The following is a 17,765-nucleotide window of genomic DNA, read 5'->3' as shown; positions in this document are numbered from 1 at the left end:
AAAATTATTTTTTCCTTCCATCCACAGATATAGACTCATTTTTTTTAAAACCTCCATCCTTACAAAACCTTGTGGAGTAGAGCCACTAGCCCCAATGCCTTCCATCCTCTGGATTATCCATGATTTTTTTTTTTTTTTTGTCACCTCCAATTAGAGTGTGTCATAGATTTTTAAAAAGTGAAACTAAAGTTTAAAATAACACGACAGTTTGATGAGTTAATGCTAAGTAAATACCTATATAAAATATTGACCCACCCCCTCCACCTTTGTTGAAGCTGGGAGGGAGGAACAGTAAAAATAATCATGTGTTTTCAATAAAATGAAAGGTTCTGTCAGAAATGAGTGGGAAATGGGCACAAAATTATGGAACTGCCCTGGATGGCTCTGCTGTCCTGGAAATGACTGCCAGATACAGGAAGCAGAGAGCAGAGGTCCACTGGGAACAGATCTCAGAAGTAGAGAGGAGCACTGCTAGAGAGCAAGGGACCCTCCTCCCACCCTCATCCCCCAGACTTCTCCCTCCTATGCCTGTGAAACTTTACTGGATTAACCATGAACATAGTGGGTAAAAATATAAAGTATATCAAGACACCACCAAGCCAGCTTATTGCAGAGGCATGGTGGAAGACTCTAAAGAGGAGAAAATCTTCCATTAAGATAAGTCTTAAAAATAAGTTAAATTGGTCCACAAAGCCTGAGTTCTGTCCTCTCACCCTCCTCCCTGGACAGCATGAGCTTCACCACTCACTCCGCCTTCTCCACCAACTACCGGTCCCTGGGCTCTGTCCAGGTGCCCAGCTACGACTCCCGGCTGGTGAGCAGCATGGCCAGCGTCTGTGCAGGCGCCGGGAGCTCTGGCTGCCAGATCTCCATGTCCTACTCCACCAGCTTCTGGGGCAGCATGAGTTCCGGGTGCCTGACCGCGGGGATGGCCGGGGTTCTGGCAGGAATGGAAGGCATCCAGACCAAGAAGACCATGCAAAACCTGACGACCACTTGGTCTCCTACCTGGACGGAGTGAGGAGCCTGGAGACCGAGAACCGGAGGCTGGAGAGCAAAATCCGGGAGCACCTGGAGAAGAAGGGACCCCAGGTCAGAGACTGGAGCCATTACTTCAAGACCATTGAGGACCTGAGGGCTCAGATCTTCACAAATACTGTGGACAATGCGTTCTGCAGATTGACAATGCCCATCTTGCTGCTGATGACTTTAGAGTCAAATATGAGACAGAGCTGGCCACGCGCCAGTCTGTGAAGAACAACATCCATGGGAACGAAATCCATGACACTAATGTCACTTGGCTGCAGCTGGAGACAGATTGAGGCTCTCAAGGAGGAGCTGCTCTTCATGAAGAACCACGAACAGGAAGTAAAAGGCCTACAAGCCCAGACTGCCAGCTCTGGGTTGACCGTGGAGGTAGATGTCCCCAAATCTCAGGACCTCACCAAGATAATGGCAGACATCCAGGCCCAATATGACGAGCTGGCTTGGAAGAACCAGTAGGAGCTGGACAAGTACTGGTCTTAACAGATTGAGGAGAGCAACACAGGGGTCACCACGCAGTCCGTCTAGGTTGGAGCTGCTATGACGCTCACGGAGCTGAGACATACAGTCCAGTCCTTGGAGATCAACCTGGACTCCATGAGAAATCTGAAGGCCAGCTTAGAGAACAGCCTGAGGGAGGTGGAGGCCCGTTATGCCCTGCAGATAGAGCAGCTCAACGGGATCCTGCTGCACCTGGAGTCAGAGCTGGCACAGGCCCAGGCAGAGGGACAGTGCCAGGCCCAGGAGTACGAGGCCCTGCTGAACATCAGGGTCAAGCTAGAGGCTGAGATCGCCACCTACCGCCGCCTGCTGGAAGATGGCAAGGACTTCAATCTTGGTGATGCCCTGCACAGCAGCAACTCCATGCAAACCATCCAAAAGACCACCATCTGCTGGATGGTGGATGGCAAAGTGGTATCTGAGACCAACGACACCAAAGTTCTGAGACATTAAGCCAGCAGAAGCAGAGTACCCTTTGGGGAGCAGGAGGCCAATAAAAAGTTCAGAGGTCAAAAAAAAAAAGTTAAATTATATTACTCTCAAGTCATTACAAATATAGGTGATGATTTCATTGAAGTCCAATGTTTTAATGAAGTATATAATCAATTAGGGTTTTTACTTTTTATTTGGAAATAAGACATGGAAGTTGCAAAAATAGGCTTCTCCTATATATTCCTCCAACTTTCCCCAATGATAATATCTCACACAACCATAGATTATCAAAACCAGAACACTGACCAGGCACAGTGGTGTGCCACTTATAGTCCCAGCTACTCAGGTGGCTGAGGTGGGAAGATCCCTTGAGTTCAGGAGTTCAAGGCCAGCCTGAGCAACACAGTGAGACCCTGGCTCTAAAAACAAATGGGAAGAAAACCAGAAAACTGGTGTCATCAATTGTGTTTAAGGAAACCGAGGCTCCTTTAAAAGTTTGTTATAAAATTATAGATATCTCATAAATATTGAGGTGGAAAGATTCCCTGGAAGCAGCCTAATCAGAAAGTGAAGACAGTGACATCCAGATAGGTTAATACTTCTGCCAGCACCATAATTTCACTCTCTTGGCTGTACATTCCAATCACTGGAAGACAGGCAAAACTGAACCACTGGCTGGGCCCACCTTAAATCAATGACATCAACATCTGCAGGCAAAGCTCAAGTATCAGTACGTTTTAAAACAACTTTGCCCGCTGAAGGTTCACTTAATCAACTGATAAGGCCGGGTGCGGTGGCTCATGCCTGTAATCCCAGCATTTTGGGAGGCCGAGGCAGGCGGATCACCTGAGGTCAGGGGTTCAAGACCAGCCTAGTCAACATGGCAAAACCCCATCTCTACAAAAATACAAAAATGAGCTGGGCATGGTGGTGTGTGCCTGTAATCCCAGCTACTGGGGAGGCTGAGGTGGGAGAATCGCTTGAACCCCAGAGGCGGAGGTTGCAGTGAGCCGAGATCGCGCCACTGCACTCCATCTTGGGCGACAGAGTGAGACTCCAACTAAAAAAAAAGAAAAAAAAATCAACTGATAATAGGCGATTAACAGGAGAAAAGGCATACATAACACCGGGGTAAAAGCAGGAGAATGATTACCCAGTAGCTTAATGGGGAACAGAAGATTTTATATCCTTTTTTCATAGGGGAAAGGGTAGATGGGAAATGTAGACATTTATTTTGAGGAGCAGCAAATGATTATTAGGAACAATGAATGGACAGAAATTAATTAGTAAATAATTTTCTTTTGAGTTATCTTGTGAAAAAGTCCCTCCAGGCATGGCTGCGTTTCTGTCTTTCTGAAATAGGATACGAGATTTCAGTGAGGGGAGGAATGCGATTGTTTCTTCTACAAAGAGGCTTCTAGAGTCAGGGAAGGAAATTTCAGAGAGTACCTCCCCGCACTTGGGGAAAGTGAGAGCAACAAGTCAAGGTTGGGGGACCTGCATTATGAGGCAGCTTCTAAAGCTTCTGTCTTTGGGGTATCGCTTTCTGAGCGTCAAGAGTAAAACGTGATGCATTCCTTTCCTTCCAACTTAGATTCTAGTAGTTTAGATCAGTATCACTGTTTTTACTTCAAGGTTCAGGAAACGCTGGAAATTGCTAGCTAATATCACAGGAAAAAAACAAAAAAAACACGAGGTTGACTTCACCTATTCTGCCTACCGGCGGTAGGTAACCATGTATGAATAGAGACTCCCAGGCATAATCAAATTACCTCGGTCAAGTCCTCGCCCTAAGACTATTTTTGGAAACCAGGGATTTTCCAGATTACTGAAAGCCGTGGCGGTGTCAAAGGCCGGGCAGGAGTTTCGCAAGCGGAGCTATGAAAGCAGCCACCCTCGCGGTCATTCCTATGCCTCCACCCTACTTCCCCACACCGGCAAAAAAACGCTCCCCGGGGAGCTTTCATTTGGTAACCGATACGGTCCACAGCCCTGTGTTCTTCAAATACTGTAAAGCAGCCCTCTCCAGATTCCTTGAGGGTCACTTTATATTAAACATTCGTCCACACACGACAACAAAGTCACCACTTCCACCCACCAAAGCGCGCTCAGGTCGGCCGCCACTTCCCTTGGTACACGCGGAACACAAGCCGCGCCGAGGCTAAAGAGGCCGGAATGCAGGGCGAAGGGGCGCAGAGATGCTAGCCAATGCTGCCACCTCTATTTTGGGTATAAGGGATCTTGTAAAGCTCCGTTATTCGTGTGGCTTAGTATCACAAACAAGGTGGTTTCGACCGGCCTTGGCTAGAGAAGGCCTCGTTAGCCTCTGAGGACCCCAAAGTCTGTCGCAGCACCCAACACTCCCCTGGCAGGCCCAGATGCTTGAGGCGGAGGCGCGGCCTGGAGGGACTAGTTGGCGCGCGGCGGCCCGGCGTGGTGACGTCAGGGCGGAAGCGCACGCGGCGTGAAGCGGCCCAGAACCCGGCGGTCACGGGAATATCCGTCGCGCCGAGAACGCTGGTTAGTCTTGTTTCGGGTTCCGGCTGCGTTGGGCTTGCGTGCGGCTCGCTAAGACTATGGCGTCCGGGCCTCATTCGACAGCTACTGCTGCCGCCGCCGCCTCATCGGCCGCCCCAAGCGCGGGCGGCTCCAGCTCCGGGACGACGACCACGACGACGACCACGACGGGAGGGATCCTGATCGGCGATCGCCTGTACTCGGAAGTTTCACTCACCATCGACCACTCTCTGATTCCGGAGGAGAGGCTCTCGCCCACCCCATCCATGCAGGACGGGCTCGACCTGCCCAGCGAGACGGACTTACGCATCCTGGGCTGCGAGCTCATCCAGGCCGCCGGCATTCTCCTCCGGCTGCCGCAGGTCAGTGTTCCGGCCCCCGGCCGGCCGGGCGCTCCTCTCCTCCCCTCCGTCCCCTACGCCGCATCCCAGTATCACCGTGCCCCGGGAGAGTGGGGACGGCTCCCTCAGGCTTTCCCGTTCGGGGCCCAGCCGGGGCCGGGGCGTGCCGGGGGCGGGGGGCTGCGGAGGCGGAGGGAGGACTTAGCAGCGGGCTGTTCGCGGCTGCGGCGGCGGCGGGAGGGGAAAGGGAAGCGATCGGCGGCACAAAATGGCGGCGGCGCCTGGAGCGGGCGCGCCTGACCCCTGCGCTTCCGTTCTCCTCTCTTGTCTGCAGGTGGCGATGGCAACGGGGCAGGTGTTGTTTCATCGTTTTTTCTACTCCAAATCTTTCGTCAAACACAGTTTCGAGGTAAGCACAGCGGAGGCGGATAAAAGGGATTTCTTCATCCGGAAATGGGCAGAGTAAGGGTAGTGTCAGCAGCCAGCTTTTCCAGAAAGGGAGTGGTTTAGTTTAGGCCTTTGTACCTAGTTCTCACTCGCCAGGAAGTGGAAACCTTTAGAATGTGGTTCAAAATCGATCCCGAGCCTAAGTGCTCTCTTAACGAGAAGTACAATTTTCAACTAAATGCAGAACTCCTGTAAGATTGAGCTTCACTCTGGAACCAAAATTAAGATGAGTGAAACAACAAAAAGTATAGTACTAGCATAGCTGGTAGGCTATGGCATAGAGATGTCCGCTCTAATTTTACTAAAGGTTGTCCCACTTGTGTTCTAAAGTTTATTCTTCAAAGTGAGTTTAATCTAACAATGGCTTTTGTGGCTCATGGGTTCTTTCAGATTGTTGCTATGGCTTGTATTAATCTTGCATCAAAAATCGAAGAAGCACCTAGAAGAATAAGAGATGTGATTAATGTATTCCACCACCTCCGCCAGTTAAGAGGAAAAAGGTAAGATTGGCATTATTGAACATAGCATCTCTTGCTACTGCTGTACCGTGCACCAGTCATCAAATCAAAACATCTTTCCTCTCAAGTGAATACGGATGCAAAAGAAAACGGACTTTAATTTAGGTGTTAAAGTTCATATAGGAACACTGGTATTTAAAATAATTTGAAAAAAGAAACATAATTAACTGGTTATCTAAAGTTTGTAGAGGCAGTTGCATTTATGGACAATCCTAACAGTGCTGTGAAGCCAGGCCTGTGGCTTAAGATTAAACAAGAAAGGGAGTACATTTGGCTCAAGTGTGAGTGTATTCTGTAAGTTATTTTTCCTCTCCCCTCTCTGGAAGACTGAAGGCTGGAAGTTTAAACACTGTAGTTTAAGTTAATATTGTGGCAAAGTTCTGTGTAGATTATGTTTTTCTACTCGAAGTCCCAGTTAATTCTTTATCAATTGAGGTTGGTTTTGTTAGAGTACTTCTCAACATTGAACTACGATAAATCGAATAATACCGGATCTGAAAGGACTGCAGGATGATAAAGTTTGAAGTTTGAAGTCAAAGGGATTAAACAGGTATTTTGTTTTGGTCAGATACAGTCTCAGTGAGTGGGTTAGAAAATTAACAAGTAAGATTGATTGGGTTGCCTTTAGATAGGGCCATTTATTTGATGTTGTAAGAAAATACAGAGACTGAAATAGTATCTCCTAGGTGTTGTGGTAACATAATTTTATGTGGACCTATGTGTTCCTGTGAGGCAGTACCAAAAAGTTTGCTGCAGGACTTCCTGCATCTACAGGTGACTTTCAGTACATGCTGCAGAATGATATATTTGGTGTAGAATAGTTTTTGCATTCACTCTTTAAGGAATTGTAGTGATGTTAGACAAATTGTACTGAGTTTGAAAGGAAGTTATTGAAAGGATTATAAGTTGTTCTGGGGGTTGGGTATGTTGGTTAGTGCTGTTAGTATCCTATATGAGTAGTCCTTATTGGCTGAATCTGTAAGTTGGCAGTAATGGAACTATTCAGACAAGCAAATATTAAAGCAACTTTAAGATGACTAGTCTATTCTGTGAGTCTACAGACAGTTCTTTTTTAAAAAAAGAGTCCTAGTCAAAAAGTCTGAAACAGTTTTCCTACATACTTTTTCTCCCCCATCTTTTCTCATTCACCTTAACTGTGTCCAGGGATAGAGTAATTTTTAAATTCTAAAATATCTTTTGGTTTGTTGATGAGTCCCTGGGAATTGGGAAGATTTCAAATTGGTCTTTGGTATGGTCTGAGGTTAAATCTGTATTTAGATACCTGGCTGATTCTTCAGGATGTTTAAAGTAATGACACTAATACAAGGCTCTATCTTTAGTCAAAGGTTTCTCTTTGCTTAAAGGAAATGGTTTCCTAGTATACTTTGAATCATTGAGCCAACTATTATGTAATGACATGATTATCTTTCGTGGAATTTTCCTGTGAGACTAAAGACTTTTCTTCGTTGATGTCAGAATAGGTCTTAACTGTAAAAACCATGGAATTTAAAATAATATAATCTCACCTGATTGTTGTGTCTGATGTAACTTTGTTTTTTGGGTCATTATTACAGAGAAACTGATTTTGTTTCAATCTTAGAAGTCTGATTATAGCAAAATTTAAAAGGAGTTGTTAATTGCATGGAAGCCTTTTTTTAAAGCAGGATGTAAAAGTGTTTCTATGCATATTACAAGTTTACTCAAGCACGTAACTTGTATATGTTATTAACTTCAACTCTTTTTTCCCTTGCAACCGACTATACAGCGACCAGCTACATTTACCAAAGCCTGGGTGATGTGGAGTGGTACATAGAGATGAAGCTGTCGTCATGGCAACAGTGAGTGAAGTATCGAAAATCCCCAAGGAGAAGCCAGTGCTCTGAGAATAGGTCACTGGAATCGGGGACTAACAGGTTGGCCACTGGTGAACCATTTAGAAAAACTCCTGTTTCTTGTTATAAGCTTTTGTCTTTGCTGTCCAAGTTATTAGAACTATAGCTTTGTATTTATTTTTGCATAGGTTACTGTCATTAGAAAGTACTGTCAGTATTATGCATTAGTTAGGTAAAGCATATCACTTGTCTTAATGATGCTATTTGTTTTAATCTAGTTTATTCATAACTTTAAATTGTAGTGTGACTTTGACAGTTACAGTGGAGATACATTATTCATGTCGCTTGTAGGTCATTGGTCTCTTCAGCCTGGCTACACATCGAGAATTAGCAGAGGAGCTTTTTAAAAAGTACCAGTGCTTAGTCCCCATCCTGGATTGTTTGGCCTATTCCTCCTTCAGTTTTTTGTGATTCGATAATTATCTTTTAAGTTCACAATAAACAGCTAAATGTAGAGGGGGGATTGCTTTTTCATTGTTGTAGTTTCCAAATATTTACTTTTGAGATGCAGCATATTAAAATTTTCAAAGACTGGTTTAACCATTTGCATTAGTAAATATGATGTATTTTCAATGTATCCATAGATAATAAAAATTGGATAGGTAAGAATTGGAAGGGTGTTAAGTGATGTCATTTAGTCTACCACCTTTCTACAGTATAATTCTGTGGCTCTACAGGTGGCCTTCAGTTTGTTTAAATACCTATAAAGGATGTTTCTACTTTTAAGTAGGCATTAAAAATTTTTGTATATTGCTTGGCAGTATGCCTCTTTGTAAACTACCAATCTGTTATAGTCTCTTGAAGACCTGGTTCCAAAATTTCTCAGTCTTTGTAACACATAAATGAAACTAACCATGTTTGGACTTTGTAATTTTTGTTGTTGTTGAGTTATATGTCAATTACATAATCATGCTAAAGGAAAATAGCTCCTCTGACAAACCATAATAAACTTCTAATGACCAAAGACCAGGATTTTCTAAAGCTGAAAATCTCGTATAAATCAGAAAAATTGGACAATAGAAACTTAAAGCAGAGATTGAGTTAGTGTGTTGATAATGAAAATTATTTTTGAGTTTTCTCTGAATAGATGAAGACTTCTTTTTTAAAGAGATTTTCAAATGTCACCTCCTCAAACTTTATTGGCAAGGAAAGTTTACCTGATTGGGGAGGAAGAAATTCTAGCAGGCCTTAATTTAATGTGCTCGTTGCAACAGAAAGTACTAATTTATACTTTGAGACTTTGTTTACTGCTGATTGATGGAGATATAGTTTTTAAATTTATGATACAAAGTAATCTCTACCAGGTAGTTGTAAATTACTGGTGCACCCTTGATTTGTGAGGTAGAACCAATTCTGAACAAAATAAAGGTGTCTGGTTTTGGGTTATATACCCACAAAGTTAACTTTGAAAATTGCAGGTAATAAATAGCAGGATTAAGCAAGAAGTTAAGTATATATTGAATTATAGTAAATAATGGGTTTGGTTTTCTTAAATCTATTTTGATGTCATTGGGATTTTGACACAAAAACAAAGAATATGGCATCATTAAGTCTGATTTGGGACTAAGCTATAATTCAAACAAATATTTAGCTTCTTTAGTGTAATTGCAAGAACAAATGAATTATATCACCATTTGAAGGCAGTTCTTAAAGCAGGTTATCTTAAGAGGTATAGATAATTTTTATTAACAAATGGAGAAAAATGAGACAACTATGTTTTCATAAAATTACATTTTACTAGGGATTTTGATGATACCGTCTTCTGTCTGGATTGCAAGGGGTTAAGAGTTAAAATGGTGTGCAGGTGTAACACTAGAGCTGTTTTCTCTCTTAATGACAGTTAAGGAGAGCCATTAGATAACGCAGCCATAAGTTAAAAAGAGTCTGAGGTTGGTTTAACTTTTTTCCAAATTTCCTATGATGATAAAACCTGATCATAGACCTTAAGATCTTTGGAATATGTTTATATGTATGCATGTATGTATGTATGTATGTATGTATGTATATGGAGAGAGAGAGAGGTTGTTTTCATGAGAATTAAGTTTGACTTATTTTCAAAGAGCAATTTGTAGCCGCCTGTCCTGATAAAATGGATTCATCATTACGTTAATATTAGAAAGCAGCTCAATGAGGCCAGCTGGTGGCCTCATTCCTCATAGGTGTGAGGAATGGGACTGAGTGAAGGCCATTTTAAGTAACGGCTGTCTTGTATCTTGTCAGCGCCGCCAATTTTTGTTTAGTAAGGATTCCAGTTTCTGTAATAATTTTAAATGGAAGAAAGTAAGGAAAATGTATGATAACTGACTTTTTACTCTGATGTTACCATAGGGGTAATAAAGTTCATCGCAGATTGTTTTCTAACTTTCAGTGCATGTATTGAAATAGATTTTTGTTTTAAAAATATGAGATTACATTTTTCTGGATCTGGTGTGCATTGGGGTAGAGAGGATGACTGTCTTAAAAATAGATCGTGTATTCTGCCTAGAGCAAAGACTCTTAAGTCTTTTGGCTGAAAATGAACTGAGTATGGACAAAAATATTGAAGTATTCTACTTGTAAACTTACCGTATAATCAGTGTCTTGATAAAATAGTAGTTTTTGTTGGTTGGATCTAAGAATGTGTTGGACTTGGGTAAATTTCAGACATGACCAACAACAAAAAACAAAAGCCCAATTTCTTAACCTTTCCTGACTGAAACTTCTCAGGAAGAAATCAGTTTTGAATTGTAAGACATAAATAAGATTGTCTTTTATTGTAAGTTTTTAAACTATGTAATAAAACATTTGGGGATAACATCAGTTGAATGTGCTACTTTTAAAGCATTAAACCACTGACATAAGCCTTCTGTATTATAGAAACTTCTGAGTTACCAAAATTTAGTCTGGCACAGAGCCCTTGAATATGTTCTGGTTCCCTTATTATGGCCCTTCATTCTCTTCTGTGTTAATAGTAAAGCATATTGCCTAATAACTACAACCCTGACCAAATTTGGGCCTGGATCTCATGGGTCACATGGAGTTTTAAATAGGATTTTTAATTTACTTGGGTAATTGAGCTGAATCTTCAGTTTTCAGATTACTTTTTTAAACAGGTAGGCTCTTAGAACAAATTATTAAAAACATATTACCGCATTGGAGGGGAATCTGGATTAACTACCCACTGTTCCCCCCCAACTTTTGAAAAATTTTGGCCATATAGAATGCGTGAAAAATCAGTATGATCTTATGAGGACTTTATAGTACTGTAAATCTTAGGAGCACTTTAGTTGTTTTGTTTGTTTGTTTGTTTTGCCAGTCAAATAGCAGTGGGGGATTGTATACCAACTTTAGTGACACTGATATTAATAAGTTCTGATAACCCACTACCATCGGACCAGCCTGGAGCACATTGCTTTGGCCAGTGGAAAGTCTCTTGGAGAGACTTTGAGGTTTGTGATGACAAATCATGCTATCACTAAAGTTAAATACATACATATATACACCTAGAATATAAGCAGAATGGAGATGTTGGCAGGGATGAATTCAAGAACATTAGAGTGAATTTTTTTCATTACAGAATTGTTAGTTCCTTTAGGAACTTAGTCTCGTAGATGTATATATTTAATTAGCATAACTTGGACAGCACAAGATTAATGCTTTAACTTGTTTGCAGGAGTTTAAAAAGCTGGTTTCTGTTGCCAATAGTTGGTTGGAAGGGAAAATGGAGATGCCACAAATAAAATTTTTTGGATGTGCAAAACAGTTTTGATTTTATTTCTTACAAACTATAGGACTCCAAGCCCCCTGATCCTTGATCAGAACTACATTAACACCAAAAATCAAGTTATCAAAGCAGAGAGGAGGGTGCTAAAGGAGTTGGGATTTTGTGTTCATGTCAAGCATCCTCATAAGGTGAGTTGTAGAGTACAGAAATTGGGTTCGTAAGTATTAGGACTTTTCTAAAAATTTTATTTTATATGAATTTATGTTTCTATCTGAGCGTTAACCTTGGTTTTAAAAAGCATTCTTTTAAAGGTTCAGGCTTCATCGAAAAACATTCTTTTGGATGTTGAGGTTTATCAGTAAAATGACAGTCAAAAATGTAGGTTCAAATCTTAAATCTTAATTGTGTGCTCATAGAGAAGTTATTTTTGTTTCTGTGGTTAAAGTCCCAGTTTTTCCACCTAGAAAACAGAGATGTAAAGTTCCTCATTCCAAGGAATAAATGTGTAGCTACAAAAGTATCTGGCACACTTATCGTCATGGTAGAATGTTCTAAGTGTGTTGGCTGCTCACTGTTATCATTATTGGAAATTTGTTTCTCCCAACATCTCTTAGTTTTCATTATCAATATAAGCCGTAGAGTGAGTTACCTGGGTCAGGACTACCTGGGTTAGAAATGTACCTTGGGAAATTAGGTGAAATAATCTAGCACGGTGCCCATCACATAGTAAAGTGCCAATGAAAAATATTCTTTTAATTGCCTTTTTTCCTGTACAATTTTGAAATATACTTCTAAACATAATTTATATAAAATCTGATCATGTAACAGTTCACGTTAGAATCTTATGTACATTTAAATTGGTCTGTATTATCGATGCACAATTAGAACTTGAGTCTAACATTTTCAATTACTTTTTTCATTGAACTCTACTCTGAAAGAACTACCAGTATACTAAATTGAGTTTTTTTCCCTTGTCCTTCAGATCATTGTTATGTATTTACAAGTCTTAGAATGTGAACGTAATCAAACCCTGGTTCAAACTGCCTGGTAAGTCACTTTTTTAGATTTCTTTCCTAGCCAGGAAAACAGAAGCAGAAATAAAGTAAGTTTCGTTTTCCCTTTCCAAAATAATGAGATAAGTTTGGGGCTTTTCGTTGTTTTTTGTTTGTTTGTTTTTTTAACCAAAAGGTAAATAATGCTTATTTCTGCTTCCTGTTTTCTTGGCTTGACTAATTACTTTTAATGGAGAACTCAATTTAACTTTGTTCTTTTTTCTACTCTTTAATTAAAGGGTAGTCCATGATGGTAAGTCATAGAACTCTGCCCTCTGCACTTCAGCCCATGACCTCAGGATGGCCTGATTGGCTACCCTGCTCTCCAGCCAATCCAGTGCAAGCTCTCATCCGAGATTCACTGAAGTGGTCCATATCCATCTGGCAGCATCTTCTAGTTCTGTCGGGGTGTCAAAAGGATTTGTATATTTGCTTCTAGAAGTAACTATTTGACATGCCTATGTATTTAATGTATACTTGTAACTATCAAAATGAATAGTTCATTTTTGATAGATTTGTTGTGCAGCCATTATGAATTAAATGGTTTCTTATTAGGAGTTTGACTAAATTTTTATTTTTAGTGTGTATAGCATGAATTCTACCAAAGGAGACTACAAACTTGCAGCTTAAAATGGGCACCAGTTCCCACACTGGCTTAATTTATATAACTGCTTGGCTGTATTGCGGGTAATAATATTAGAAGCAAGAAGCACTTCATTTTTAAAAGAGATGTTACTATAATATTGCTTAAATGCTTTAGCACTTGGACTTCTTGAGATGCAGATGTGTGATTTGGAGTGCTGGCTTATTTAAAGGTCAAGCCAAGGAGTTTGTGGTTCAGCCACAACTACTGTTTCCTAAGACTATTGATGTGAAGGACTTCGTGAAGTAATTTTTATATTCTGGGCTTCCCAGCAAGATGTCCTTTTTATGACTGCCATGCTTCTTTTGGACTCAGTAAATATTTGTAATGTTAGAAAAGTCTCATTATTTTTATAAAATGCATGACATTTAAGTATGTGTTGCATAAAATGGATTATAGCAGTTCTCATGGTTTAGGATTTTTAAGAAAATAGTCCATTTAATTTCAGCTTAACCTTTTAAATGACCTGTAAAATTTCTTTGATAGTTTAGGAATGTTGTGGGGAGGGTTCATTAATAAAAGTTCAGCAATTTTTTAACTGAAATAGTTTATCTCTTTTACCTAGTCACAAAAAAGGTATGTAAACAAGGCCATTATATGTGTTTATTGCTCTTTACTTCCCTATCTAGATTTTCTAAGTATCTTAGCTTTCTTAATATAAGTTTAACTTGTTACTTGCTGAAAATGCCTTTTTACCCCTGTTAACGGTATTTTGAGCTTTTGAAAAGAACTTGGTTGACACTGCTTTTATTGTGGATAAAGGAGAGATGGTCAGTAATTAATGGCTTGAAGTATTATTGGAGTGGTTTATCATTTCTGAAACTAATCGTGTCAGAATTGACTTTGAAAAGCATTGCTTTTTACAGAAATATATTAACTTTTTAGGAGTAATTTCTAGTTTGGATTGTAATACGAAATAATTTAAAAGGGCTTGCTCATATATAGGAAAATTGCATATGGTCCTAGTATTAAATTCTTATTGCTTACTGATTTTTTTGAGTTAAGAGTTGTTATATGCTAGAATATGAGAATGTGAATATAAATAAGAGAAGAAAAAAGAATAAAGTAGATTGAGTCTCCAATTTTATGTAAGCTTCAGAAGAACTGGTTTGTTTACATGCAAGCTTACAGTTGAAATATTTTTCAGGAATTACATGAATGACAGTCTTCGAACCAATGTGTTTGTTCGATTTCAACCAGAGACTATAGCATGTGCTTGCATCTACCTTGCAGCTAGAGCACTTCAGGTAGGTGTATATTTCCCATTTTGTTGTGTAGGATAAATCACACAAATTTTCGGTGGTTCCAATACAGATTTAGCAAAAATTTAATTTAAACCATTCTGTTCTTATGGTTTAGATTCCATTGCCAACTCGTCCCCATTGGTTTCTTCTTTTTGGTACTACAGAAGAGGAAATCCAGGAAATCTGCATAGAAACACTTAGGCTTTATACCAGAAAAAAGGTATTCTGTATTTACTCGTTTGTGCCAACATGCTGAGTCTAAGCTACTCTAAGGAAGAAATACTAACTTTTTTTGTCTCCTACAGCCAAACTATGAATTACTGGAAAAAGAAGTAGAAAAAAGAAAAGTAGCCTTACAAGAAGCCAAATTAAAAGCAAAGGGATTGAATCCGGATGGAACTCCAGCCCTTTCAACCCTGGGTGGATTTTCTCCAGCCTCCAAGCCATGTAAGATGTATTTAGAATTAAAATGACTCGGGGGCACTGAAAGTGTGTCTTTATTAGAGAGCTTTTACATTTGAAAGTTGCATAGAGGAAAATGATGTTAAGAAGCTGCTACTATGTTCTCTCATGGCAGTCAACTAACATGGAAGTGGAAGCATGGTACTTTGAGCTACATTTAGAAACAACTTTTGGCCCTCTGTTAAATCCAGTAGTTAACATGTTGTTATTATGTCTTTTAAAAGCATCACCAAGAGAAGTAAAAGCTGAAGAGAAATCACCAATCTCCATTAATGTGAAGACAGTCAAAAAAGAACCTGAGGATAGACAACAGGCTTCCAAAAGCCCTTACAATGGGTGAGTATACTTGGGCTGGAAAACTGGCTTGAGGAATCTTTTATGTGTTTACTTTTTTAACACACTAAGTTTGTAACTAATATGTCATGATTTTTTGAAGTGTAAGAAAAGACAGCAAGAGAAGTAGAAATAGCAGAAGTGCAAGTCGATCAAGGTCAAGAACACGATCACGTTCTAGATCACATACTCCAAGAAGACAGTAAGTAAATGTTTTCTTAGGGAAGCAGTCTTATTTGGAGTTTTTAAAGGTTATTGCTTTTTCTTTAAAAATTGAACATAGATTATTTTCAAAGTTAGGTTAGAATTAGGCTTTTAATATGAGGCAAATTATGAGAAATGAGTTTGGAGATGTTCCGGACATACAGTATCTTAATGGCATTCTGTTATATTTTCTCCCATGTTGTTTGGAAAAGTGTAGGAGCTACCCACAAAGTGCTTGAGGGCCATAGTATTGTTCGTATGTGAAAACTTCTTTTTTTTTTTAAATTTCAGTTAGAAAATGTGTTTCATTAACCCCTTATTAATAACCAATAATCAAATTAACCGGTCAATGAATCTTCCTTAGGCCTGTAATTAGATTGTTAGCTCCTCGTGGCTCTTCAATGTCTTTTGAACATGTGGGAGATATTTAATAAAAAGCATAGCTCTAGGACACTATACAAATTGCTAATTACTCCCCTTGGAATAGAGACATAAGAACATTTGCTTAAGATTTAATATGTTATATATAGGCTTGGGTATACAGCAGTGAGGGGTGGGGAGATTTTGAAAAGTTCTGGTTTGTCATTTATGTAGCTGGTAGTTTTGTTTTGAACCTGTTATGAGCAACCACCAGAATAATCTGTTTCCCATAGAAACTGAACCTAAACTTCAAATTTTTATTATCTAAGCTATAATAATAGGCGGAGTCGATCTGGAACATACAGCTCGAGATCAAGAAGCAGGTCCCGCAGTCACAGTGAAAGCCCTCGAAGACATCATAATCATGGTTCTCCTCACCTTAAGGCCAAGCATACCAGAGATGATTTAAAAAGTTCAAACAGACATGGTCATAAAAGGAAAAAATCTCGTTCTCGATCTCAGAGCAAGTCTCGGGATCACTCAGATGCAGCCAAGAAACACAGGCATGAAAGGGGACATCATAGGGACAGGCGTGAACGATCTCGATCCTTTGAGAGGTCCCATAAAACCAAGCACCATGGTGGCAGTCGCTCAGGACATGGCAGGCACAGGCGCTGACTTTCTCTTCCTTTGAGCCTGCATCAGTTCTTGGTTTTGCCTATCTACAGTGTGATGTATGGACTCAATCAAAACATTAAACGCAAACTGATTAGGATTTGATTTCTTGAAACCCTCTAGGTCTCTAGAACACTGAGGACAGTTTCTTTTGAAAAGAACTATGTTAATTTTTTTGCACATTAAAATGCCCTAGCAGTATCTAATTAAAAACCATGGTCAGGTTCAATTGTACTTTATTATAGTTGTGTATTGTTTATTGCTATAAGAACTGGAGCGTGAATTCTGTAAAAATGTATCTTATTTTTATACAGATAAAATTGCAGACACTGTTCTATTTAAGTGGTTATTTGTTTAAATGATGGTGAATACTTTCTTAACACTGGTTTGTCTGCATGTGTAAAGATTTTTACAAGGAAATAAAATACAAATCTTGTTTTTTCTAAACTGCTTCAAATACCTTATTTAAATAAATTATTAAAAAGGAAAATTTTAATAGTAAAATGGCTGTACTGGTTTTCTGACAAACTTATTCTTTCCTCCATTAGATGGTAGTTTGAGATTATTAAAGTGCAATTCTTAACTGCATTGTGAGCTATTGTAAGTCTTCACTATATATTTGGAAAAAGTAAATGGGAGTCGCCCAACAATGTGGCATTAAATGTTATATTGTAGCACTAAACCAAAAAACCTGATTTGCTTTTGAATGGTATCATAAGGTAATTTTGAGTCAGATTTAAGTCCTGTTTCTGAAATGAGGTACCCTATTGAATGAACCAAAACTTAGTAACTATTGAGCTTTAACAGTTCTGTATAATTTAGGCATTTAATGTTATATGACTTTTACGTAGGCTAGGAGAAAAGGTGAGGCCCCTGAACTTGAGTGGTTGATAGAATACAAGCTGATCACAAAGAAGTGAAGTTTTGATGAAAAAGCCAGAATTTCTATCCAAATGAATGTTTTCAAGTTACTCACATTTAGTATTTTTTTCAACATTTTGGAAATCAGTTTACAGAGTCAAAATGTTGCATTGCTTTATAATTACACTAAGGTCTCCATTACATTTATTTTACCTACTTTAATTGTCCACTAAACTTGGCTCCAGGTGATAATGTTGCTGTTTCAAGAAATAAAATACACCCACAAAGAGGAAGATGTATTACTGCTAAGGATATGTTTAAAAATAAAGTTACAGCTTCTGAAAAGGATTCCAAAGACTTAAAATGTGTTCACCAATGGCAGGTGGTGGAGGCTGGAAAAAATAGCTTCACGAGGCAACTCCTTTGAAGGAGATAAGATTCATTAGGATATAAAAGTGTTGGGTGTGCTACTTAAATCAGTTATAGTTCTAACTATAAAGACTAACCAGAAACTAACAAGACCCAGCATAAGTTAG

General features: G+C 39.5%; 1 protein-coding gene and 1 pseudogene across 3 annotated transcripts; both read left to right on the top strand.

Annotated features, from left to right (window-relative positions):
- Window positions 1–338: 338 nt before the first annotated feature.
- LOC129032945 (keratin, type I cytoskeletal 18-like) lies at window positions 339–1,998 on the top strand (annotated as a pseudogene).
- Window positions 1,372–16,815, top strand: CCNL1 (cyclin L1). Of its 3 annotated transcripts, XM_054483982.2 has the most exons (11): window positions 1,372–4,856; window positions 5,170–5,244; window positions 5,673–5,782; window positions 11,463–11,583; window positions 12,378–12,442; window positions 14,238–14,337; window positions 14,450–14,554; window positions 14,640–14,781; window positions 15,021–15,132; window positions 15,233–15,331; window positions 16,023–16,815. In XM_054483982.2, exons 1-11 carry the CDS (start codon window positions 4,554–4,556, stop codon window positions 16,369–16,371), a joined length of 1,581 nt encoding a protein of 526 aa, XP_054339957.1. In that variant the 5' UTR covers window positions 1,372–4,553; the 3' UTR covers window positions 16,372–16,815. The 3 variants fall into 3 exon arrangements, with proteins under 3 accessions (XP_054339957.1, XP_054339958.1, XP_054339959.1); XM_054483983.2 differs by lacking the exon at window positions 15,233–15,331; XM_054483984.2 differs by lacking the exons at window positions 14,238–14,337; window positions 14,450–14,554; window positions 14,640–14,781; ... (1 more) ...; window positions 15,233–15,331; window positions 16,023–16,815 and adding an exon at window positions 12,687–13,591.
- Window positions 16,816–17,765: the final 950 nt, after the last annotated feature.

Source organism: Pongo pygmaeus, chromosome 2 (genome assembly GCF_028885625.2).
Source record: "Pongo pygmaeus isolate AG05252 chromosome 2, NHGRI_mPonPyg2-v2.0_pri, whole genome shotgun sequence".
Classification (NCBI taxonomy): Eukaryota; Metazoa; Chordata; class Mammalia; order Primates; family Hominidae; genus Pongo; species Pongo pygmaeus.
Note: the sequence above shows the minus strand (reverse complement) of the source record. Positions and strands in the feature narration are given on the sequence as shown.

Coding starts and splice junctions, on each gene's coding strand:
- CCNL1 (XM_054483982.2), top strand. CDS start 4,554: ATGGCGTCCGGGCCTCATTCGACAGCTACTGCTGCCGCCGCCGCCTCA. Junction 14,782..15,020: donor TTCTCCAGCCTCCAAGCCAT/GTAAGATGTATT, acceptor GTCTTTTAAAAG/CATCACCAAGAGAAGTAAAA. Junction 15,133..15,232: donor TCCAAAAGCCCTTACAATGG/GTGAGTATACTT, acceptor GATTTTTTGAAG/TGTAAGAAAAGACAGCAAGA.